The sequence below is a fragment of the Oryctolagus cuniculus genome, chromosome 18, assembly GCF_051225735.1.
Source record: "Oryctolagus cuniculus isolate XC-2025 breed Fujian yellow rabbit chromosome 18, ASM5122573v1, whole genome shotgun sequence".
Classification (NCBI taxonomy): domain Eukaryota; kingdom Metazoa; phylum Chordata; class Mammalia; order Lagomorpha; family Leporidae; genus Oryctolagus; species Oryctolagus cuniculus.
This window is the reverse complement of record NC_142884.1, coordinates 54,949,102-54,975,963: the sequence shown is the minus strand read 5'-3', so window position 1 is coordinate 54,975,963 and position 26,862 is coordinate 54,949,102. Positions and strand designations below refer to the sequence as shown.

Here is a 26,862-nt window from a genome sequence, read left to right as displayed (position 1 = left end):
TGGTAGCCCAAGAAGAAATAGCCAGAAACCCAGGCCAGAGTCTCAAGCAATTGAACAAAGAGTCTGTGGGAAAATGAAAGTGCATTAAAAATTTATTCAGGGGCCAGTGCTATGGCGTAGCAGATAAAGCTGCTGCCTGCAGTGTTAGTATCCCGTATGGCCACTGGTTCAAGTCCTAGTTGCTTCACATCCAATCCAGCTCTCTGCTGTGGCCTGGGAAAGCAGTGGAAGATGGCCCAAGTCCTTGGACCCCTGCATCCATGTGGGAGTCCCAGAAGAAGCACCAGGCTCCTGGCTTCAGATCAGCACAGCTCTAGCTGTTGCGTCCATCTTTGGAGTGAACCAGCAGATGGAAGACCTCTCTCCTTCTCTGCCTCTGCCTCTTTGTAACTCTGCATTTCAAATGAATAAATAAGTCTTTTAAAAAATTTATCCAGCGCCTATAAAAAATATAGAAAATGGAGGTTTTGTTCTCTGACTTACAAAAAGTGTAAATTCTTATCATACATTTTGAGCAAATCCTATTTGTTTAGATATTGCTTGTTAATATATAGGTACCTAGGAAATGTGCAAATCAGTGTATTCCAAAATAAGAAAAATCATTACTTGTTAGACTCTGTGCTATAGTCCATTTTGGCTGTTCTAAGAAAATACCATAGATTGAGAAGCAGATGAGGAATAGAATTCATTTCTTACAGTTCTGGGAAGTGAGAAGTCCAAGGTGAGTGTGCTAGTGTGGTCAGAGGCTAGTGAGGTCTGATTTCTGGGTTGCTGACTTCTTGCTGTGTGCTCACATGATGGAAATGGACTTGCTACTTGCTAGCTCTTTGGGATCTCTTTTAGGAAGGCACTAATTCTATCAGTTAGATCAGAACTCTTAGGTCCTAGTCACATCCAAAAATTCTACTTTCTTAGGCTATTGCCTTGAGGTTAGAATTTCAATGTATAACTTTTTTCATGAAATGATTTATTTATTTGAAAGATAGTGTGTGTATGGGGGGTGGGGGTCTTCCACCCACTTGTTCACTCCTCAAATGACTATAACAGCCGGATTTGGGCCAGTCAAAAGCCAGGAGCCAGAAACTCTACCTGGTCTCCCACATGTGTGACATCAGCCCTAGCTCTTTCCATTGCCTTCCCAGGTGCATTAGCAGGAAGCTGGATTGGAAATGGTATGGAATACCAGCATCACAAGCAGTGGCCTACCACACTGTGCCACAATGCCGGCCACTCGACATATAAATTTTAAGGGCACACAAGCATTCAAATCATAGCACTCTGTATTCTAGCTCTCAGTACAGAAAATTGAATATGCAGGTAAAGCACGTAAGGATGTCACTGTCGTACAAGCAATGAGAGCCCTTGGCACAGTGCCTGGTGCTTAGTGGTTGGCTTGCATGTGTTGCTGAAGTGAGCCACATGCATCATCTCGTCTCATCGTTTTTTCAAATGCTCACAATCCTGTTAGTCAGATGCTCTTACTATACTCACTTTATGCATGAATAATATGAACCCATCTGTGCTCAACTGATGCATGGACTTCAGAATGAATCGGACCTATGTATTTATTCTGGCTCAGCTATTTAGCAATTGTCTCAAGGGTGATATTTTTCTTTTAGGCATTATACAGTTGATCTGCTCTACCCCCAGGGTTCTGCATATTCAGTTTCAAACAACTGCAGATAAAAAATATTTTTAAAAGTCCTATAAACTGGATGTAGTAGTTTAATCCTCTGCCTGTGGTGCCAGCATCCCATAAGGGTGCTGGTTTGAGTTCGGGCTGCTCCTCTTCCAATCTAGCTCTCTGCTAATGGCTTGGGAAAGCAGCAGAGGATGGCCCAAATGCCTGGGCCCTTGCACCAGCGTGGGAGACCCAAAATAAGCTCCTGACTACTGGCTTTGGATCAGCCCAGCTCCAGCCATTGAGCCCATTTGGAGAGTAAACCAGCAGATGGAAGACCTCTCTGTCTTTCCCTCTCTCTCTGCAACTCTTCCTCTCAAATAAATAAATAAATCTTTTTTAAAAAAGTTCCAGAAACGGGCTGGCGCCGCGGCTCACTAGGCTAATCCTCCACCTGCGGCGCCGGCACCTTGGGTTCTAGTCTCGGTTGGGGCGCCGGATTCTGTCCCGGTTGCTCCTCTTCCAGTCCAACTCTCTGGTGTGGCTCGGGAAGGCAGTGGAAGATGGCCCAGGTCCTTGGGCCCTACCTCCGCATGGGAGACCAGAAGGAAGCACCTGGCTCCTGGCTTTGGATCGGCGCAGCGCTGGCTGTAGCGGCCACTTGGGGAGTGAACCAATGGAAAAAGGAAGACCTTTCTCTGTCTCTCTCACTGTCTAACTCTGCCTGTCAAAAAAAAGTTCCAAAAACTTCCAAATAGCAAAATTTGAATGTGTCCCATTGCTAAGCACTATGCTGAATCAGTGTGAAAGAAGTGACTTTCAAGCGCACCCTGCTGTACCTTTCCCTCATTTCAGGTCTTTAGCATTCCATGATCATTCACCTTGCATCTCATTCCTGTACCACTGTAGGCCTACAATGGGGGGTTTTCTCTGTTATGAACATGTTACAGACTTGTGTTTTCTTGTCATTATTCTCTAAGCAATGTTATAACAACAGTGTAACAGTAGTTACATTGTAGTAGGTATTATAAGTAATCTAGAGGTGATTTGAAGTATAGAGCATGTGCATAAATTCCATGCAAATACTATGCCCCTTTATGTAAGGGACTTGAACATACTCTTGGGAGATCCTAGAATTGGTCTTCTCCACCACCTCTGAATACCAAGGGACCACTGTTAAGAAACCAAAGAGAGCAGTATGGAAGAAGGGAAAAACACTTAACACTCTGCTTGGTACAGATTTGGTGTTTAGTGCATGCCTGTTGACTCCAACGTTGAGTTACAATTTCTGTGTTTTTTTAGCTATTCTTGGAGCCTTTATGATAAGACAATAAAATGTGTGAAATTTGTACAGAGGTAGCAAGGAGTTTCTCAAAATAGTTGAGGTAAACTTTAAACTGAATTTTAAGCTAAGTAATTTCTTTCTCATCAAGTTCTTTCTATTGTGTAATCTTATAATATTATGACATTCTTACTTCTGATCTTACTAAAGGGCTGTATTTATAGCCTCCTTTATCAATTCTTATGAGTCATCCCATAACGTCTGTCATGAAATAGAACTTAAAAATGAGGGGGGGAAGCTCTGCCTTTGGTAGAAATGCAAAAATTCAATAATATTCAAATGCTTTTCTACTTTTCTACCTTCTACAACTTTTTAAGGAAGGGGCTTTCTCTTCTTTAGGCATGCTCTAAAAAGGGATATTTATTAAAGTTTCATTCGACAAGGGATGATAACAGTGATGATGATGATGATGAAGATGATCTTATATCTATTTTTTTAAAGATTTATTTATTTATTTGAAAGTCAGAGTTACACAGAGAGAGGAGAGGTAGAGAGAGGGAGAGAGAGAGAGATCTTCCATCCACTGGTTCACTCCCCAATTGGCCACAGCGGCTGGAACTGCGCCAATCCAAAGCCATGAGCCAGGAGCTTCTTCTGGGTCTCCCACGTGGGTGCAGGGGCCCAAGGATTTGTACCATCTTCTGCTGCTTTCCCAGGCCACAGTAGAGCTGGATCAGAAGAGGAGCAGCCGGATCTTGAACCGGCGCCCATATGGGATGCCTGCACTTCAGGCTAGGGCGTTAACCCACTGCACCACAGCGCCGGCCCCCTTATATCTATTTTTAATAGTGATAGAGACTGACTTGTGCTTTATACTTTATTTTTTACCTGATTTATTTTTTTATTTGAAAGAGTTTATTTTATCAGAGAGAGAGAGGGTGAGACTGAGAGAGAACCTTCCATTTGCTGATTCAGTCCCAAATGGCCACATGGGCCAGGGCTGGGTCAAGTTGAAGCTAGGAACATTGATCCAGTCTCCCACGTGTGAGGCAGAGGCCCAAATACTTGAGCCATCTTCTGCTGCTTTTTCCAGGCCATTAGCAGGGAGCTGGGTCAGAAGTAGAGCAGCCAGGACACAAACTGGCACCCATATGAAGTGTTGGTGTCACAAGCGGCAGCGTTATCTGTTATGCCACAGTGCCAACCCCTTTATTTTTACAACCACTTCTGGTATATAGGTGTTTCATATTTATCAGCAAAGAAATTAAGGCTTAGTAAACGCAGTAATCATCTCAGAAACAGCAATACATAACAGATACCATTTGCTCCAAATTTGTGATATGTGTGACATATTTAAATAAGGGTTTTCTTTCTAATTGCCAAACTCCAAATACCCTGTAGTTGTTCCCACTACTTTGTCTAGGTTAGAAGTTCAAGACAACTGCTGGACAACAAGATAGCCATGCAGTGTGTTTCTGGTTTGGGATTCATGTGCTTAGTTTCCTGTAGCCTCAGGGCAATTGGTTGATGAGAGAATATGTGAATTATCAGATGTGAGATAATAAAATCTAGAGGACCTGTAAATGCATGCAAAGTTTAACTATGAATGGAATGAAGAAAGTGATTATTTAGTTCTCTCTCTATTTTTTAGCTCTTTTAAGAATCAGTATACATGATACCTGAAACAGAACTCATGTCTGTTCAGGGATTCTATGGTTAAATTAGAAATCCCCCTGATCTAATTGATTAATCATCATTGTTCCTTAGAAAAATGGCTTTTCTTCTTTCTTTCATAGTATAACAGATTCAAACACTTCACAATAAACACTTCATTCTCAGGATTTTGTTGGAGCACTGTTAATTCCCATCTGTCTTTGAGTTAAATCCTGTCTGAACTTCTCCAGTCATCTATGGGAGTTGAGCTGGGAGTCAGTTTCTTGGTTATATTTGGAGCATAGAAATTGTTAAATCAGGAATTATAATTTCATTCAAATGTTTTTAAAGATAATTTGTCAACATAAAAATCAATAACATTAAGTTCTTTATAATATTATTCCAAATTCTTTAATGATACTTGTCTTTGGTGATGAGGATATAACAAGGATATAATTTCTGATAACTTTTGAATCAAGTATAAAGGATGGTAATATCATTTCTTATGAAAATATTGCTAAAAGGAGGGAGAAAATTCATTTGTGTACCTATTTTACCTGCTTATCTGACTTACCTGACTAGTGACTAAATATAGCTATATATGAATATCTATGAAGAGATACATATTCATATACAAACATATAAAAAGTTTGCAATGAAATATTAAAAAACCAAGGAAGATTATAGAAATTTATTTTTTTCTCATTTCCCTGTAGTAGTATTGTCTTTTTTTTTTTGATTCCACAGTAAATTCTCATGAAGAAAATGTATAAAAAAGGAAATATTCTGTACCAATTGACCATGGACCATATTTCATATTTGGGAGTTAATGAGAATCACTGAATAGAGAGATTTCCTGTGTACTTTGGAGGAGCTTGCCTCCAATATGAGATTTCTACAGAAGTTTTTCCTGGAATGGGATTGTACATGTCCTTCTTTGGGCTTCCATTCTATCGTGTTTTAATTCTTTTCAATATTCACTTATGGGCAAATGTTTCTAAGTATGTTGGTATTCTGTATGACATTAATTTAATTGGATACAATGTTCTATAACCAAAGCAAATCTTTATGTATAAAACGTATTAATAAGTCTTGTGCATAGATAATTTATGTGTTACCTTGATACCTAGTGTTCCTGAGAAGTAGTTTGCTCTAGACACTGAACATCTTGCTTACAATCTTTTCTGAAAGTTTTTTTAGTAGAGGAACTACTAACACGTCCACATGAAATTTTTAATTTAGTGTTGCAAATATGCTAAAATATCAACTCTGACTTTAAAAAATTTCATACAGAATCAACAATGATCTGCTTTCTATGACTTGAGATGAACAGCAAACCTAAATATGCATACTTTGCTTAAAATGAAAACTAAACAACCACTACCAAAATTGAAATGAAACCTCTACATGTAATTCAGTCAAATGAACGTTTAACAAAACATATATTTCCCTTAAATTGTCATGAGCTGCTTATTGCCTAGCTCCATACTGCTTTGGGCTTTAGTTCATTGTTTTATATGATATTTTGTGGCAAGTTCTAATTATCATAAGCTGTCTAATAAATGTGATGGATTGTCCAATTAACTCTTCATCAGCATCCGTTTTTGAAGATGCTACCTATTGAAAGTGATGGTAGTTTATGACCTCCATGTTGCATAGGTAGCTAATTGCTCCTTGGACAATAATTGTTGAGTTTCTTGTGTCTCATTCAGTCATTTTGTTTTACAAATTATGATACCACTGAGTTTCCCAAAACATTTGACTTTACAACTATGGCTCTCCGAGGATTACTCAAGGTCTGCTGTGGAATGCATGGATCATATAAACACTGAAGTAGATTACAGATATGTCTGTTTTGTAGGTTTTCCATCGACCGGCACACTGACCTGGAGAGACAGTTCAACATTAATGCAGATGATGGGAAGATAACGCTGGCAACACCACTTGACAGAGAATTAAGTGTTTGGCACAACATAACAATCATTGCTACTGAAATTAGTAAGTGCTTGGATTTGTTCATTTATTCTCATGTGGCTGAGTTAAATTTGTGCTTCCCGATCACTTGATAAGTGGTCCTTCTTTCCATTATATATTTTAGCAATGGAACTTATCCTATTGTTCCCAAGGAGCCCTTGAATGTATAATCTCAGCACACAGTAATTTACCTTGTGGTAAATTACCAAAATGTTGTAAGATATATGTGGAAAAAAACATTCTTACATCCAAATGTTTTATATTTTATATATTTATACCTTTTATTTAGCCACCACAATGATTTACATTTCAAAATATGATAAAATATTTGTAATAAAAGGATAGATTGAAAATATTCAAGAACTATACACTGTAATTTAAGTAAGTAAATGTTAATAGGTAAACGTTAATAGAAATATGCAACATAGAAAAGAGTACTCACATATTTAATTATACAAATACACATACACATAACATGTGGAAAACATAGAAGGGAACTTCATAATATCAATTTATATTATGTTGTGGAGGTGAGCTTATAGATATAGATAACTCTTTTAGAGTTTAATATATTTTATATAGTAATGATAGGCTAAACTTCTATCTTCAAAATTAATTTGATATAATTTTTTCATGATTGCATGTGACATTTTAAGCTTTTAATGATAGGGTAGTAAGTTCTGGGTTAGTAAAATAACATATATTAATCTTTCTGTTGACTTTTAATGAGCATGGCTTCTTCGCATTTAATGATACTGTTGAGTCTCTAAACAATAGCTGTATGATGAAATTCAGTTCTGCACTATCTTGGAGAGCTTGCACTCCACCAGTCCATATTTCTGTTCTTTAAACCCATGCAAAAGAGGAACAAATTCATTTTGTTTTTAAACAAAATACATTTTGCTTATTAGCTGGAAACCTTCTTTCATAAAGAACTTGATGAGACCTTTAAAAGCTGTACACAAATTCAAGGGAAAGAATAAATTCTTTAAGGAATTTGGGTAAAGAGAAGACAGACAAGGAGCTAACAGTCAAGTAGGACTCATGGATATCCACACCATTTGGAGGCTGCAGATGATACTTCTAGGATGTATGCCTCCAAATTCACTCTTTGGTCTCTGGAAGCTAATCTGAAAACAGGAGGCACATGTCTGAGATACACAGTTAATTTGAGTCAAAACTTGATTCTGGTATTTTGTTGTTCTGTGATATGGGGAAAATCGAACACATGGAGTCTTATAAAATGAACTTCTGTGGAAAGAGTGAAATTCAAGAGTGGGAAGTGTCTGTGTCTTAAAGAAGCCCTGAATACAGGAAAACATCATATATTCAAGTTGATGTGTGATTTCAAAACTATCAAGCTTTGGTTCTGGATGGAGACAAAATCATGGAAGTTTTGCTGCTTTTCCTGCCTTCACAGAACAATTCTCTTCCCTAATGTGTTACTCTGACAGTAGTTTCTTCTTATAACATAGAGTAGAAAACACTATTTGGTAATACTGTTTTATTAAGAGTGTTCACTCAGTTTAGAAGGTTACAAACATGAACTTTGTGTAATTTAAAATATTGAAGCCCCAGTATCACTTTAAGCCTCTGAGAAAAACTATATTTATTTAGATTGGTTTAAGGTTTTATAAGAAGCTCAAGAGAGTCCTAGTTTTCCTTAAAGTATGAAGGCAGAAATACCTTCAAAATTTTTTCTTACATATTGAGTACAAGGTAGTTGAGTTAGCCTTAATTCATGTTACTTTTTTATGTGGTAGATGCCTTTACTTACATATTCATCAAAGTTATCCTAATTAGAAGCAATCGTGTACTCAATTCTAAGAAGCAAAAATAAATGAATACACAGAACAGGTGCGTAACAAACGTTTTAGGGAAATCCAGAAACAAAAGACTCATTTGCAAGGAATCACAGGCAAATAGGGAAGACAGATCCAAAAGCAGATGTTCTAGGGCAATGAGCTCTTAACTCCTGGGTGGCAAGGGTACCAGACCCAGTCAGGGAAGACATCCATTTGCTCCTTTGTTCAGCAGTTATTTATTGCATGTTTGGTATTTGCCAAGTACTCATTTGGTGTCTAGGAAGGATAGCAGGGAGTAAAATAGGCAAACTGCCTTCTTGGAGTTTTCCTTCCAGCAGCACCTGGAAGCACCTGCGTATGAAAATGAATAAGTTTAATCTGCTGAGATATCCAAAACAGAAGACAGAGAGGTAAGGAAGGTGATAAGGGATGAGAATCCCAACAATTCCATACAGTCCAAGTGAACAAAAATGCAATGATGGGCTTCCTTCAAAGAATCTATGATTCTATTAAAGTACTGTTTCCTAATAAATAAAAAAAATTACCTTTGTGTATCAGCAAACTATTTCACTTAACAAATTGCCATTAAACTTATTGTTACAAATAAAGTATAACCAAATTGTTAAAAATGTGAGTAGAACAAATAACATTTTCTTCATTTTTTTTCATTGAAATAACTCCAGTGTGTTCTAAAGGTTTATAGTTGGTTCAGTATGAATACAGTGTATCTCTGCCCCCACCATGCTCCTCAGTTTGTCTGTGAACCTTTTAAAATATGTTATTCTCTTAAAATCGGTGGGGGTTTTCTGACCTTTTACTTTGTTTGTTAGCTCAGAGATTGAAAAGCACACAAAATACACAGGCATATATTGGCCAAGAAACAAGCTTAATTCAAATTCAAATTCTTAGGAAATGTTAGACTGTAAATTTAGATGTTTACTGATTTTTAAAATTTCATATAACTTTTCTAGAACTTACTAGAATGAGGATGCAAAAGAGAACTGTAAATTTTATTTGTAAAGATAAAAGCTGGGGATGACATACAGCTGGAAACTATAAATGTACAATTAAACCATGTTTGTTCTAAATCCTGCAAGAAGTATCTTATTTCTATAAGATCGTGGAGAACCTAGAAAAAAATCAGAATCATTATGTATTTAGCGGAGAACCTTGTTTTGTTTACTTAGCCCATCGCGTAACGTTTATCTTCCAAAGCCACAGACCATGTCTTGGGGAACAAATAATAAAGAGAGATTTGTTTTATTTGTCCGAGATGAATATTTAAAACTACCCTGAATAACAGAACCCCACTGGGGGAGGTGCTAATAATGATAAAGAAATTTTCATTCCAGGGAGAACAAATTAAAATTATTCTCAGAATGCCATCTCATCAGACAAAAGATTTAAACAAATGAAATTAAGCCAAAAAGTGGATTTTACAGAAGTCCATCTGTTATCTTTTAATGAGAATGAAAATGTTCTTTATCCTCTTGTGTAAGATTCACTTAACCAAGGCTGAGATACTTCACTCACTGTGTGTGTATTACCCAAGCATTCCAATGGTAAGGATCCAGGCTGCCATCCCACCATGTATGCTGGCAGTAAAACAGACACCCATGTGCTAATGAGACATTAGGCTTAGATAACATTTCCCTGCTAATTGCAACCCTATCCTCTCTTGAAACTGCAGCGCATGACTGCCTTTGGCATGATTGAGAAGATTTTAGGTGAATTCACTTCATAAATTAAACACTGTCAAAACATAGTGTAAGACCTACAATACATTTAATTCTCAAAACATACTTTGAAAATTGGTACTATATTATATACATTGTTCAGACAAGAAAGCTCGGCCACAGGTTAAGGAACATTCCCGAGGTTTTATGGAGAACAGATTTGCAGGGGTAGAGGTGTAACATTGGAACTGGCTGATTAACTGCAGGATACATGCTTCTAAATGCCATCCACAGAAGCCTCCCTTAGATTTTCTTTTTTCCTCCTCCTCCTCCTCCTCCTCCTCCTCCTATGAGCATCTGACACTGCCACATCATTTCCTGAGGAAGTGAATGAAATAGTTTTCCTGTACAAAACAGAAGTCTAGGGTAACAGCGACAAGGCTGTGATGGCAGAAAGACAAGTAGGTATGATTAGATCTAGCCCTCCTTGTCTAGCATTTATACCTGAGATAGGAATATTGCCTCATGGACAAAATAAAGCTTTGAAATTTTCAAGTTGATATTAAGTTCCCATTTCATTGTTTGGGAAGCTGAGCAACAGAGAATATAGAACACAACAAAGTATATTTTAGGAGACTGGTTTTTAATGCAGACTAGAATCACCTAGATAATTGTTTCGATCAAATAAACAAAAATCGCCCTGGATTTCATCCAAGACCTACCAAATCAGAATCTAGAGATTAGGAATCAGGAATCTAGTTTTCACAAATTCTCCTCCCCTCAACTAAAAAAAAAAAAAAAAATACATGTGATTAAAATTGATGGTACTGCAAAGGAAGACAGAGCGAAGAGCGAAGATGTTTTTGGTTTTTTGTTTGATGATGATTTTTAAAAAAAAATTTCTGCACTACTTATGTGAGATTTCCCTACATTTAGGGCTCAGGTTTGCCACATGAGAGAACATGAGCAACCAGCAATGCCATAGGAGAGGTAAGGATAACTGAGGATATTGAGGGAGTCAGTTTGCTTAGAAGTGAGTCCCTACAAGGGTATTCCAGAGATATTGAATGCCAATTTTTAGAGTGTCCTTGACAGAGGACTTGATGATACGAAGTGAAAAGTGGCAAAAATCTTTGAGGCTCTGTACCTGAGAGCAGGCTATTGTCATTTATAGAGAACATACAACTATTGGTTACCTGAAAGTATTTCAAGGCAGGAAGCACATAATTGCCCATTAAATTAATCTCTTTGAGTTAGTGATAATGCATTGCTCTGGCCCACTACAGTGGGCTGCACACAATATTGCAAATGAAGCTTTTCACTAATGATGGTTAAATCTCCCAGGGAAAATAGTAGTTTGTTAGCACTTAAGGAATGTTTCTTCCTGGCATGGGGCCCAGTTGCCAGAATAATTGCTTTGTCCATCGTAGGCCACTTAGAAAAAATATATACCTTTATAGTCAGCTCATTATTTAGCGGAACCTTGGATTCTGGAGTTGGGTGCAATTGGAGTTTTAGCTATATCTTAGCCATATATCCCTGGGTATATTATTTCCCCTTCTTTACTCTGTTTTCTCATCCATGAAATGGAAACAAAAATTGCTTAAAAATCTTAGGTGTAGTAAAAATTGAATTAAACATAGTAAAATTATGCCTCCTAGCATGGAATCCATTCATAATCTTTAGATAATGATGGATAAATTGTTTATACTCCTGTTAATCCAGCCCTTACACTGGGCTTTCAGTGTCTGTTCCCTGACTTTCCTCTTGCCCTTGATTCATGTATGGTGGAGATTGGCCAACAGCTAAGCAGTGGTTTTAAAAATGTAGCAGGCACATGCTTCCATAGCCTGATTGAGCTAAAGATTTCAGATACTTTATCAAGATCCTGCCCAAAACACATCATTGTTTTTCTCTGACATAATCAGGGCTACAACTTTATTAAGATTAGGGTAATTCCCTTGTGTAGGGTGGAATGATGAAAATAGAGAGAAGAAAATGTCTGGTTAGACAATTCTTGTAAAAGGGAAAAGGTCATTGGAGTCCAAAATGTTCAGTGAAATTCAAGTTTGGAGGAGTATTTAAAGGGCTCCCAGGCATCAGAGAAGTCGTAGAAGTAGGACTAACATGACTGTCTGGGAATGTAGTCCTTTACTGAGTTGCTATCAAGACTCCCACCTCAGATAACCACACAGGTGCTGTAAAATGGAGATCAATGTTCTTAGCCAAGAGGGATAGTATGAAGAAAACTGAGAAGTAAAGTATGGGAAAGTGTAGGGGAAGCTGCAGGTTCTCAGGGAAGGTTCATCATCTACACCATAATTCCTAAACAGAAGAATTAGAGTTGTTGTTCCAAGCTCAAGGAGATAACTCATGAGGTCCAAGAGGAATATAATCTTGTGAGTAGCCCATATCGTTTTCTTATGAATCTCCTGCCACTGTTGCTAGTGCACACTTTATGAACAACTGTGTATTGACTGGGAAATTTCTCCTTGTTTTCCTTTTGTTCTGAAACTGTCCTACCGATCTTCTCCCACAACCTCTTTATCTCATTCATCCTTTCCCTGCTTCTCTTCTGGTCTACTTTAGAAAGATCACACAGATTGAGAATGGAGATATAGATTTCAACCAGGCACTCTTTTTGGATGTCAATGTGATTAATAGCCCCTTAGTCTTAATCTACAAAAGAAGAATAGGTAAGAGGCCCCTATCCTTGCAATGCTTTGGTTTGTCTTTATAAATCACGTTTCCCAAAGTCTCTATACCAATTATTACTGTAGACAATTGTATATGAAGAACAGAGAGTAGGTAAGCAGCAAACACTAAACCCAGATTTTTTTTCAAGTTGCAACAAACTGGCCACTGACAGCAAGTAGTCATCTCCAGGGTTGGAATACCAGATAAAGTACAGAAGAGGCTAGATATTTGAACAGATCATATATAAAAAAAGAATGATATTGTGTTAATTTATCCTTAGACTTTGGTTCCTCTTTTGGGATGGAGAGATCATAAAGACCTGGAGAGAAAATGCAGCTATTAGTGTGGAAATCAAAGGAGATAAGGTGGGGGGCTGAGGAATCAGGTGTCTAACTCAGTTTGCTAGGATGAACTCATTTTTTTCACTTATGTACACTCTGTTGGTCAGTTACTTAACACCTCTTTTGCTCTTTGTTTCCATCTGTATGATTTGAAATGATTCGCTACACTTGAGAGGTGTGTGTGATAAAGAAAATATATATTTAGTGCTGCTATTTTGCCTGTGAAACTTTGGGTAGTAATTTCAATGTTAATAATTATTTTAACTGCAGTTACAATTTAAACTTTATTTTCTCATTACCATTATTTCTTATTACTATTAGTGAAATTGTGTCAGAAGTGACAAAGCAGGGGCTGGAATTGTGGTGTACAGTGTTAAGCTACCACCCGCAATGCTGGCATCAATATGGGCACCAGTTTTTGTTCCGGCTGCTCCACTTCTGATCCAGCTCCCTACTGGATTCCTAGAAAAGCAGACAAATGGCCCAAGCACCCAAGCACCAAATGGCCCCTGCCACCCACGTGGGAGACTCAGAAGAAGCTCCTGGCTCCTTGTTTCAGCTTGGCCCAGCCCTGGCCATTGCTACCATTTGGAGGAGTGATCCAGTGGATAGAAAATCAGTCAGCTCCCCCCTTCTTTCTCTCTCTCTCCTTCCCTCCCCCCACATCTCTTCCTCTTCTCTGTAACTCTGCCTTTCAAATAACAAATAAATGTTTTTAAGAAAAAGTGACAAAGCAAAACCAGTCAATTTCATTCTGAGCACCTACCAAATTATGAGTTTGTTCAAGGAGTATCACATTCATATTATTTGAGGGGCATCATTTTCCCTGCTGATATGGATCTGATAGGAGGGTCTTCTTTCCTCTGTCAGATTTAAGCATGCTGGCTAAGTTGGCAAACTTTAAAAGTTTTCTTCTCACCAAACACCATGGTCATAGACATTGCTATAACCATCAGTAAGCAGTGGAGGTTATTAGTTAAGGACATAAACTCCAAAGACAAATTGTCCCAGCCAAAATATTGGATCCCACATATGCTTCTTGTGCAACTTGAAAGTTAAATGATCTCTTGAAACATCAGGTGCAATATGTGAAGTTTGTAACGAGACTCAAGTGAGACACCGTAGGTAAAGTGCATAAAACAGAGCCAGGCATACAGTAAAGATTCGATAATATTCTTTCTCTTTTCTATCTCATCCCCTTCTTGTCTCTTCTTCTGTCTTCCTCTCTCTCCTCTTCCAGACCAAGCCTAGTGCCTGCTTCATGCTCCTATCATGTAACTACTTATCTATATATTGTGTTTATCATTCCTGGTTATCTAACTGCTTGGGCTTACAGAGAAAAGGACTCAAAATAGTCATTGGATAATCTGATATGTATTGGTTCACTTCTGTTGCATGGTAAACCAAAGAAATACTTAGTGAGTGGCTTAAAATAATGCATGTGTTTCTCCTGGTTCTGCAAGGTAGAAAGTTCAGTTTAAACTGGTTTTGCCAGTCTTTTGGTCGGCTGATGGTTTGTATGGAACTAAAGGATCTACATATTAGCCTGAATAAAATGTACAAATGGCTTGGCTAATCTGGAGCACCTTAGCTGGCACAGTTAGCTCTGCATGGTCTCTCATCCTGCAGTAGGGTAGCTTCGCTTCTTCAGTGGTGCCTTCAAGGTTAAAAGAAAGCAAAAACTGGGCCCCAGAAAGCAAGCACTTTCCAAGTTTCTATTTTTATCAATTTTGCTAATGTTCCCTTGACAAAAACTGGTTACATTACCAAGAATAAAATCAAAGGTAAAAGAAATAAATGTCACCTTTTGATGGGAGAGTTGGAAATGATATGGACATTCTGTTAGTATTTTACTTTGGACTTAGATGCCAAATCCCAATATGGGGGACCAATTAGAGATATTGATCTTTCACTTACAAATGTTTTCTTGCCTTTCTCCTAGAATCTTCTCAGGATAGTGAATGCATACTCATAATCCTTTGCAACAACACCTTATTTACTTGAGAATAAGGAGTAGGCACTGTATTTCTAACATCTATCAATTAGGAAACTATGAATTCATATGATTCTCAGCTTACCTAGCAACTTGCATTAACTCATTTTTAAAGATTTATTTTTATTTATTGAAAGGCAGTGTTGCAGAAAGAGAGGGAGGTGCAGAGAGCAAGAGAGATCACCCATCCACTGATTCACTCCCCAATGGCTACCAGGGACAGGGCTGTGCCAGGCTGAAACCAGGAGCTAGAAACATCTTCCAGGTCTCCCACGTGGGTCAGAGACTGAAGCACTTGGGCCATCTCTGCTGCTTTCCCAGGTGCATTATCAGGGAGCTGGTTCAGAAGTAGAGCAGCTGGGTTTTGAAGCAGTGACCATATGGGATGTTGGCACTGCAGGTGGTGGCTTAACCCACTATGCCATAATGTCAGGCCCCATTAACTCATGTTAAATCTACTAATGCATTTAGCATGCTTAAAATAACTTCAAGTACACAAGTGCTAATGTAAGTGTTGGCTATTATTATTCTTTCCTGATACCTATGGCTAGAGCATATTCCCTTATTATAAGTTCTCACTTAGTTATGTAAGTGTTCTTTTCCTTCAAGTGACTGATCAAGGATAATAATAATATACACGTATTTGGTTTGGTTTTGAAACTACATTTTAAGGGAATAAGTAGATAAGGTCCCTGCTCTCATGAAGTGTTTTATTATTGTTTTATAATTGATCACTGTTTTTTCCTGGAGGCCCAGCCCAGTGCTAGGGGCTTCCAATAAATATTTACTAAATGAATGAATGAATAAAGGAAATAAGGCATTAACACCACTAGGGAGTACCCTGATGAATTCTGATTCCAAACAGACACTATTAATTGATTGGTGAAAAGGATCTTTGTTTTAATACACCCCACTCAGCTCTTCATTAAAAATATCAGACAGACAGGCATACATACACTAGGGCTTTCTGCATTTTTTTAAAGCCATGCTTTCCTGAGTGAAGCTGAGACACAAAGGGCAGGAACGCCTCTGCTCCCCTTGTATGAAAATTGTGGGGCATTGACTGTGCTCCCAGAGACAGATTCCTTTAGAATATTAACCAATCTTGGGAGTCAGAGACCATGAGAAAGGTGCTGGCAGAGAGGAGCCTCAGGTCCCCCATCTCTTTCCCTAAGGAGGAAGGCTTCTGATCTAGGAATCTTTATTTCTCTTTCCTTTGGAGGGCCTTGAGGCAAATCCTGAATAATGCCTGCCCACACTTCATTACCCAACAAACCCATTTATCATTTAATCTGATCTCTATTGAACAAGTAGAAGCAGGTTACAAAGCTGCAAAGCCAAAGGAATGAAAATGCAGCACGTTTTCTGATTACAGGAATCCCTAATCCAAAGCTTAGAGACAGGGGCTAAAAATAAGTGCCTGTTTATCTTTATCTACCCCAACCAACCAGCCATTTCAGAGCTGGGTCAAGGGGTCCTTTAGCCAGGTGGTGGAAATTTAGACTGTGATAACTGGGCTTCCATTTCATTTGGGGTGGTGGGCATCAGTTATTACATGCTCTTACTTATATTGCTGATAATTTCTGACCCCCAGAACACCTTTAGGACAGGGGATCGCCTCCTGTGTTAGTCAGGGTTCTATAGAAAGACAGAGTCATTGGATATGTATCTAGTTATATGAAAGAGGATTTACTAGGGGGTCAGCTCACATGATTATGGTAGCTGATAAGGCCCATGGCAGCTCATCTGCAGGCAGGAGACCCTAGGATACCTGTTAGTGACTTGGTTCAGTATGGTGATCTCAGAACAAGGGAAGTGGAAGGTGTAGTGCTCAGTTCCAGACAATTTCCTGAGTTCCATTTAGGATGTTACAAATAGAAGTCCTATGATCCAAAGGCCAGCAAGCCTGGCAGCTGTCCAGTGGATCCTAACTAGACTATTCTCTCCAGCTCCTCAGGCAATTGATAGTGGTCATCCACATTTAGGGCAGATCTTGCCCACCTAGTTCATTCATCTCTTCATTCCCCAACTTCAAGAATGCTTTTCTAGGTCTCTGTTCATTTCTTAAACCTGTCCAATTGACATCCAAAATTGATCATCTCACTTCCCATGTGACTGAAGAGGAGTAACAATGATGTGTCAGGTCTGCTCTCTTTATGGATGCCATTTCAATCCTTGAGGAATTAAAATTAGCTAGAGAAAAGAAGAGACTAGGGTGGACTTTGTAGAAGAACAGATAAAGCCACTGCTTAGGATACCCATATCCTGTTCCAGAGTGCCTGGAGTTGATCCCTGGCTCTGTTTCAACCCAGGTTCCTGTAAATATTTACCCTGGGAAATAATATGTGATGGTTAAAGTACTTGGGTCCCTGGTGGAGTTAGAAATGTGCCAGGGGATTCCAATACAATCCCATCAAGATTGCATATACCAATGCCATCTCACTAGTCCAAGTGATCAATTTCAATTCACAATTGATCACACTGATAGGTCTAAGAGTCAAAGGGATCACACAAACAAGACTAGTGTCTGCTAATACTAATTGATAAAATAAAAAAGGGAGAGAACGATCCAACATGGGAAGTGGGATACACAGCAGACTCGTAGAATGGCAAATGTCCTAAACAGCACTCTGGCCTCAGAATCAGCCCTTAAGGCACTCGGATCTGGCTGAAGAGCCCATGAGAGCATTTCAGGCATGGAAAGCCAAGACACTCTGGCAAAAAAAAAAAAAAAAAAAAAAAAAAAAAAAAAAAAAAAAAACAAAACCACAAAAAAAAACACAACTAAATGAAAGGTCTCTGTGAGTGAGATCCCAGTAGAAAGAATGGGCAATCAAAGGAGGTACCTTTCTCTGAAGGGAGCAGAGAACTTCTACTTTGACTATGACCTTGTCTAAATAAGATCAAAGTCAGCGAACTCAAGAGGCTTCCATAGCCTTGGAAACTCATGACTAGAGCCTAGGGAGATTTCTGACACCATAAACAAGAGTGTCAAATTGTTAAGTCAACAACAGGAGTCACTGTGTACTTACTCCTTATGTGGGATCTCTGTCCTTAATGTGTTGTCCAATGTGAATTAATGCTATAACTAGTACTCAAGCAGTATTTTACACTTTATGTTCTATGTGGGTGCAAACTGATGAAATCTTTACTTAATATATACTAAATTGATCTCCTGTATATAAAGATAATTGAAAATGAATCTTAATGTGAATGGAATGGGAGAGGGAGTGGGAGATGGGAGGGTTGCGGGCGGGAGGGAAGTTATGGGGGGCGGAAAGCCATTGTAATCCATAAACTGTACTTTGGAAAATTATATTTACTAAATAAAAGTTTTTTTTAAAAAAAGTACTTGGGTCCCTGCCAGCAAAACAAGACACCTGGATTAAGTTCTTGGCTTCTGGTTTTAGCCTTGTATAACCATGGCTGTTGTAGGCATATGGACAGTGAAACAACAGATGGGCACTCATTTCTCTTCTCTTTCTCTCTCTCCCTCCCTCCTCTTCTTTCTCTCTACTCCCTCTCTATCTCTTTCTTGCTTTGCCTTCCTAATAAATAATAAATGAATTTTTTAAATGAAGAAAACTGAAAATAACACCCACTGAGCAGCAAGCCTGGTATGGTGTTGAGCCCTTGATAAGCAAGCACTGTTTTATCTCAGTCTCCTAGAAATCAGAGAATAATTTATACAAACTTTCATGAGCAGCAAATTAACACATAACCAGAGCAGATAGGATTCAGCTCATTTCAGCAAGTATTCCATATATACAGACTATGTGTTGAGGGTTGAATTCTTGGAAAATAGGAAGACATGACTCCTTCCTCTTTGATCCTTTAAAAATTAGTTAAACTTACAAACAAGACTTGCATATATCTAATACAACATGCTGTTTTTTGAGATATGTATATATTCTGGAATGGCAATGTCAAGCTGATTAACTCATGCATTAACTTACATGCTTATCAGTTGTGGAGTGAACTCCTTTTTGAAATTTAAGTGTGGTGCAAATGAGTAGAGGCATGCATTTGAAAATCTAGCATAGCATTTACAAAAATAGCTTGTAATGGAAGTAGAGTGAGATTTCTGCACTGAATGAGGACAGTGTCTTCTGGAAAGATCCTTTGTGGGAGGTATCTTTCTTTATTATCAGAATCTTGAAGAAGAAGTCATCTTTTATCAGGGATGCATTTTGCAATTAGAAAATTCCTTGATCAAGAAGAGAGGAGCTTATAATATCTTCTAAAGATGAGAAAATCAGGGGCAGGCGGTAAATATAGACGAAAAGTTAAGTGAAGCCAATTATGATTGCCTTTGGAGAGCAGATCAAGGAAATTATTTTATACTCTGTATTAGAGAGGCTCAACAAATGCATTGAAATAAATCAAACATAGAGCCCAGAATATTAACATTCAGGTTTAGGAGAAGGATATGTTACAGATAGAGTAGAGAAACCAAGAAATGGTGTATAGAAAAGGGAAGAACATGGCTACAGTCTGATGTTTCTTAACCTTCATGGTGCATCAGAATCACCTGGAGGGTTTTGCTAAAGCGTAAACTGCTGGGGCAAGAATTTGTATCTTTAACAAGTTCCCGTATGAGACTGGAACTGTTGTACTAGGGACCGTGTTTTGAGAAGCATTGCTGTCATCTCTGCAGCCTTAATCCAGAATAAAACAAAAGCTACAGCAGAGATGGTGTTTAAGTGGACAGAAACCATCATCTGGTCATCTGGTTAAAACTAATGAGGAAAGAAAAGCAAGATCTGCTGGAGATTGTATGTCTTGGTGATGAGGTACCATTAAAACTCTTGCTGCTTATTATGTTCTAGGCAGTGTTCTAACCGTTTCTGCCCTTTATCATGCTTAATTCTCACCAAAGCTCCATGAGACAGTCCCATCAGTTCATTCATCTAATAAAGCTAATAGGCCAAATTTACATCTCACTACATTTAGACAGCTGAGTTTGGAACCCACCCCAGGTTTCTCTGACTCTTGAGGCCAATGTCTGAACATGCAACATCTATCCTCTTCCGATAGCCCGGTTGCTATTAAGGCGCAAGATGACTCCAATTCAAGAGTTAGGTTGACCCATAATTTTCAGAGTTTAAGAGTTTACAGCCTTCCTTCAGCTATTCATGAAAGAGTTGGGATCACAATGGAATATCATGTGTAGACTTCCATCTCACTGAAGGAACTGAATGATGTGCAGTGAGGTGGGGGTTCTGATGGGAGTAAGGAAGGTAAGATTTGTATCTGTGGACTGCATTCCATAGAGAGTTGGCTTTTTAGGAGCCTTTGGTTCCCAAGTTTTAAAGTAGGCTAAAGTCTAAATGAGCAGCTACCTACTGAAATAAGCCAAAATAATGCTGAAGTCTGTTCCACACTCCTGTTGCCATAATATAACAACAAATACTTAACAATAGGCTGGCAAAGGGAGATGTAGAATAAAATTGTAGATAACACGGATAGAGAGAAAAACCATAGACCTTACATTCAGGCAAATAAGGATTCTAATGTAGGTTCCATTAACACTTAGCTATTTGAATATAAACAGTTTTTTGATATGTCTAGTTTGTGTTTTTATCATTTAAAGTGAAACTACACTTTTAGTTTTAGGAAGCTTAAACTAATTTTGTTGACATAGAAAATATATACACATATGTATGTGTGTACAACATGGTGTAACCTGAACTGTAAACAAGTCTACAAGCACTGCTCTTAATGATGGTAATGGCATGTCCTCATCAAGCAGCTCCTTCAAGTAGATTGTTCTGAACATGATGTTTAAGGGACATTTACTTTTTAGAATCTTTTTGCCCTAACTTTATTTAACTATTTGTTTAACAAAAACAAACAAATGTAAATGTACTGTAAAGAAACTTTCTACTTGGAAAAATTGTTATTTCTTAGAGGAAAGCAGGCTTTTAAATACTATTTGCCATGAGATTATGTGGTAGGCACAGTTTACAAATTCCTTTACTGGTTCATTTTTAAGTATCTACAGATATAAAAATAAACATCCTGAGCCAGCATTTGATTTTCTGGTAAACTGTTTTTCACAATTCCAATATATTTGTGTAGTAGTTTGAAAGACTGGATTCTACAGAATACCTTAGAAACCTATATTTGTTTATTTAAGTAAAGATATAAAACACATCTAAGACAGAACGTCAGGTGACTTCTCCGGCTGACTGATACCTAAAATAAATATGAAAATATCTGGATATCTGTTATAACTGATTCGTTAGACATGGATTTTAGGAGACAGTTATATATTCTACAAATGGGTTCTGGCATAGAAATAGATCTTTTTTTTTCTTTTTTTAAACTTTTTTAAAAAATTATATTTAGTAAATATAATTTTCCAAAGTACAGTTTATGGATTACAATGGCTTTTTCCCTCCCATAACTTCCCTCCCACCCACACTCCTCCCATCTCCTGCTCCCTCTCCCATTCCAAAATAAGAAGTGCAGAATTAAATATCTTTATTTGAGTTTTGTTCTCTGGAAGATTGCTTTGGTCCCTGGTAGTCCATCTGAAAATGATTGACGTCAGTTGAAGTAAACCAGAAATTAGGTGTATTGAATAGTTGTGGTATGGCAACACAAAACGTTGGTGAGTTGAACACATTTCTGCATACCTTTACTGGCACGAGAGGCACAGGTGGTTGAAAACCCAGTTCCTGACCTGGATGTGGAGCTTCTGTAGTGGAGGAGGCAACATTTGGGCTACAGTTAAGTTGTCTAACTGGAGGAAGCAGAAAACATTGAAAGAACCTAGGATAATACAAAAAAGGGGTTTGGTGTGATGCTTTCTCCAATGCCTTTCAGTCAAGCTAGATGCTCCACTGCACAAGCGAAGAAGAAAAACAATGATTGCTATAGGCACAGGGGATAACAATACAGACACGTGCAGGGGGCTGGGGGATTTTGTGGAAAAGGAGGGCCTGTAGATCTTGGCTTGTTTTACTCAGAGGGCAGACTCTGTTCTATGTAACTTATTTCCAACAAATCTCTTGACCCGATATTTTGGAATACATAGTATAGGTTTAGTGTCCGTAATCTGAAAATTACAATTCTTAAATACTCCAAAATCTGAAACTGTTTGAGCACTGACATGACACCACATCATGAAACTTTTATTCACACACAAAATTATTAAAAATATTGTTTAAAATTACCTTCAGGCTATGTGTTGAAGAAGCATACAAAGCAAATGAATTTTGTATTTAGACTTGAGTCCCATCCCCAAGATATCTCATTATGTATATGCAAATATTCCAATATCCTAAAACATTTGAAACGTGAAACATTATTGAACCCAAGCATTTCAGACAAGGGATCATCAATCTGTAGATGAACAGGAAAGGCCTAGTTTAAATGGATGCCCACAGTGTGCCTTGAGTTACAAAGCGGCTGGAGAGCTCAGAGTTCTTTGAGTATGATAGGGGTCATAACATAGTGCCAGGGGAAGTGTCATGGATTCAAAAATGCAGTAAATAATCACGCTTACTTTCTTGTGATTTTTTAGTGGGTTATATCTAAATCTGATAAAATTGTACAACATCTAGGTATGACAATAAGGAGAGAAAAAATAGCATTTCAAATGCTACTTAGTTCCAGACAGAGAGCTAATCACTGCTCTTCTTTCATTCAGTCTTTGTAATGGTGTTGATATGGTTATATCCTAAACACTGTTCTAGAAATGTGTGAAATATGACCCAGGGAAGTCAGGGAACATGGAAAGGTCACAGATCCAGTAAAGTGAGATTTGAATCCCTGAGATTTGATAGCAAAGCCTGAACATTTTCTACTCTTTGGTGCTATTACATGTGATCGATGAGCAAACCATCTTTGAAAAATATTCATATTTGTACAAATTTCAAGCATGCTAGTGGTTGCCAAGCCCTGTGTTAGAGAAAATACATCAGAGAAAATTTCTAAGAATCAAATTTCTTATCATCTAATTGGGAGCAAGAATCATAAAAAATAAATAACTCATATTTAATGGCATATTTATTTTATTCGGTGTAGTCTTGCCATGCAGTTTGGCTCACTGTCATTTTCACATGAATAATTTGATCTCTGGGTTTTTTTTGACTTTTATTTTATTTTTAAATTTTTAAAATTATATAAGATGAAAAAATGTCATGTATTTCATGTATACAGATTTGGGAGCAGAGTGATGGTTCCCACCTTACCCTCCCGCCTGCCCATGCTTCTACCTCCTTAGTTCCTTTCTTATTCTTTCATTTAATTTTGCAATGACACACTTTCAGTTTATTTTATCATCAAAAGCTTAACCCTCCACAATGTAAAGAATTTAACAAATAGTAAGAAGGAAAAAACACTGTTCTCAACATTGGAGACAAGGGCTATAAACAGTAATCAAATCTCAAAATGCCAATTTCACTCATATGTTACATTTTTTGTACTCTGTAGATTTTATTTTTACTATACTTATTTTGTATTGATTTTATTTACACTATGTATATATAGTTTGAAAAGGTAGGAAGTGTGTCTGACAAATCCATTTGAGAGATGCAGGTTCAGTTCTTGGGCCTATTTAACTATAACTTTGGACTTCAGTAAGTAGGTGAAAGGAGACCGATATTAGCTTTTCCTTCATCTCTTTTTATTTTTTGTTTTTCTTCCTATTTTCATTTTTAAAATTTCTTATTTTATTTCTTTATGGTTTTTTCCCCCCACTTCTTACAAATGCTTTGTGATGTAGGAAACCATGACTCAGAAGCAGATTCTGCAGGTTCCCAGTGAGCAATGAGCCTGCGTCGTGTGTCAGGTGAGAAGTGGCCACTTTTCTGGCTGCAGCCCATTTCCCAGGACACGGGGCTCTCTCCACCAGACCACAGCTGGTCCGCGGTGGGAGCTCTTTCATCTTTATTAGATAACTGTTTCATGGCTGCAAAAAGGCATGTTAGTGAAGAACTCAGTTTTAGGGATAGAAAGATACAGAATTGTGAACTGACTACGAGATCTGTAAGTCACATGGTGTTCAGTAAAGTATTCATTCTTTTTCTTTTTTTTCCTTTTTATCTTTTTTTTAATTTACTTGAAAGGCAGAATTAGAGAGGTAGAAACAGGGAGAGAGGTCTTCCATCAGCTGATTCATTCACCTGATGGACCCAACCACCAGGGCTGGACCAGGTGGAAGCCAGGAGCCAGGAGCTTCTTTTGGGTCTCCTATGTGGGTACAGGGGCCCATGTCTTTGGGCCAACACCTGCTGCCTTGCCAAGAGCATTAGCAGGGAGCTGGATTGGATGTGGAGCAGCTAAATCTGGGTCTGGAACCTGTGCTCTATGGGATGCTGGCATCGCATGTGGAAGTTTAATCTGTGTCACAATGCCGGCCCCAGGTATTCATTCTTTGTAAGCCTCAGGTTTTATTTTCTTTTTAAAATTTATTTTATTTATTTGAAAGTCAGAGTTACAGATAGAGAGGGAGAGTCAGAAAGAGAGAGATCTTCCATTCTCTGGTTCACAGTCCAAATAGCTGCAACAGCTGAGCTGGGCCAGGCTGAAGCCAGGATCCAGGAGCTACTCCCAGACCTCTTTCATGGGAGCAGAGGCCCAAGCACTTGGGCGAACTTCCACTGCTTTCCCAGGCACATTAGCAGGGAGCTGGATCAGAAGTGGAGCAGCCCGGACACAAACCCTGCCTATGTGGGATCCCGGCACTGCAGATGGTGGCTTAACCTGCTGCTACAACACCGGCCTCTACGCCTCAATTTTATCATTTGTAGAATGTAAATAATGATGTATTCCCATACCACTGTGTGATGCATTTAACATAGTGACTAGTCAAATAAAGATAGGACAATTGACTCCTTAGAGTCTCTGAGACACTTTTAGGTATTCAGCAAGGCCAAACTATTTTTTTAAGATTTTATTTATTTATTTGAGAGGTAGAGTTACAGAGAGAGAGAGGAAGAGACAGAGAGGAAGGTCTTCCATCTACTGGTTCACTTCCCAAATGGCAGCAATGGCTGGAACTGAGCCAATTCGAAGCCAGGAGCCAGGAGCTTCTTCCAGGTCTCCCACATGGGTGCAGGGGCTCAAGTACTTGGGCATCTTCCACTGCCTTCCCAGTCCATAAGCAGTGAGTTGGATTGGAAGATAGGTGGCCAGGACATGAACTGGTGCGCATATGGGATGCTGGAGCAGCAGCCAGAGGCTTATTAGTTTACTATACCACAGTTCTGGCCCCAAGGCTAAATTATTTTTTAATAGCATGGGGACACTATTTGTTTTTATTCTATCTCATGCTGGTGCAATTGAGGATGGAATTTTCCAGAGGCTATGTGGCATGGGTTGAAATCATTACCCAATGACTAATGGAATATGTGCTTATTTATTCTGGGTTTTTTTTTTGGGGGGGGGGCAGGGGGAAGAAAGTTTTGGTTTCCAGTAGGTAAATATTGAGAGATATAAGCCAATTACAAATGTTTTTTTGAGTTTTTCAATACTTTTTAAATGTGCAAAGGGTCTCAAGACCAAATTGTTTAAGAACTGTGGCCTTAGGAAGACATTCATTTCTTTTAACTAGTTTGAGGTAATTAGCTTGAGAGGTAGTGTCAAAAATATTGCTACTTTATTTTGGATATCACATAGATAAAAATTATTAATTCTATGCAGAGTATAGGATGGACACTGAAAGAAATGTGCATATAACATCTTTCGTACGATTCTTGATATATACAATAAGGACTCAATAAAGGTAGGCCGTTGTTAAAGGCACAGTGAAACTGAAAGTAGCCCCAGAGAAAATAGGTTGAGGTCATAATTTACATTTTTAGAGTCTCATATGTTTACCTTCTCAGAAGAAAACATTATTTCCAGATGAGATCAAGACTTGCCTGCTGCTAAATTCACTGCACTCCTCTTTCAGCAAGGCAAAGGCAGTTGAGAATGTCACACACAGAGAGGATGGGGTAACCACTGCAGGCACTGCCAAAGTCTATGGACCAAGCCTGAAGTGCTCTTCCAGGAACTGGTCACCCCTCCCCCACTCACTCAAACCAGGCAGGTTACCAATATGTAAAGCTGCAAGTTGTAAATGACATATCTGATCGCCACTGCTTTTATGCAATGTTTTCCAGGCCCCCCATTTTTTGTGGTTATTTAATGAATTTTACAAAGAGGTACAATAGAATTTACTGACACAAACAGTAGTAATAATGATGAGGATAATAGCTACCATTCCATCATTTCTTGAGTCTACTTTTCTCAGTGCTTGGCACAAATCATGTTGAAGAGAGTTATCTGTGTACTGTACAGAACCGCCCTATATTGTGGTGAATGCTATCAGCATTGTATGAATGAGAAAACTGGGCAGGTCTTCAAGCTCTGAAACCTTTACAAGTAATATTCAGTGGAGCCAGGCTCTCTGCCTTACCAATAGAGCACAACTCAAAAGATTGGGGGGCATTTTACTTTTCATTATAAATAAATGAATTAGCTTTATTATTAACCGTCCTCTGAGAAGCTGGCTAAGACATGCCTGTGCCAAAGCAACATTCATTATCAGCAATGTGAGGATGGGCTAAATTTTCAGTTCCTGCCAAACTTAGGACAAATCTGCCAATCTCAGTAAACCTAGCAACATGAATGACATTTCAAAAAATGTAGTCATAGAATTGAGATGCCTGCAAATTTCTTTTCTGCTACCAACAGGAATTCCTTACATTTCAATTATACTATTGTATTTTGTGAACGGATTCTTTTTTTTTTTTTGTTTACTACAGGGAAGCATCAAAACAACCATATGAAACAGGTTAGGGATTTTGTTTTCTATCCTACACT

The 26,862-nt window shown here is 38.3% G+C and overlaps 1 protein-coding gene across 9 annotated transcripts in view; it reads left to right on the top strand.

Annotated features, from left to right (window-relative positions):
- The window catches only part of CDH8 (cadherin 8), a 418,197-nt gene that overhangs the window by 264,803 nt on the left and 126,532 nt on the right, over positions 1 to 26,862 (top strand). For all 9 annotated transcript variants that reach the window (XM_070063301.2, XM_070063302.2, XM_070063300.2 and 6 more), the window contains exon 8: positions 6,418 to 6,554. In XM_070063301.2, coding sequence (XP_069919402.1) covers positions 6,418 to 6,554 — 137 coding nt within the window. The remainder of the gene's footprint in view (positions 1 to 6,417; positions 6,555 to 26,862) is intronic.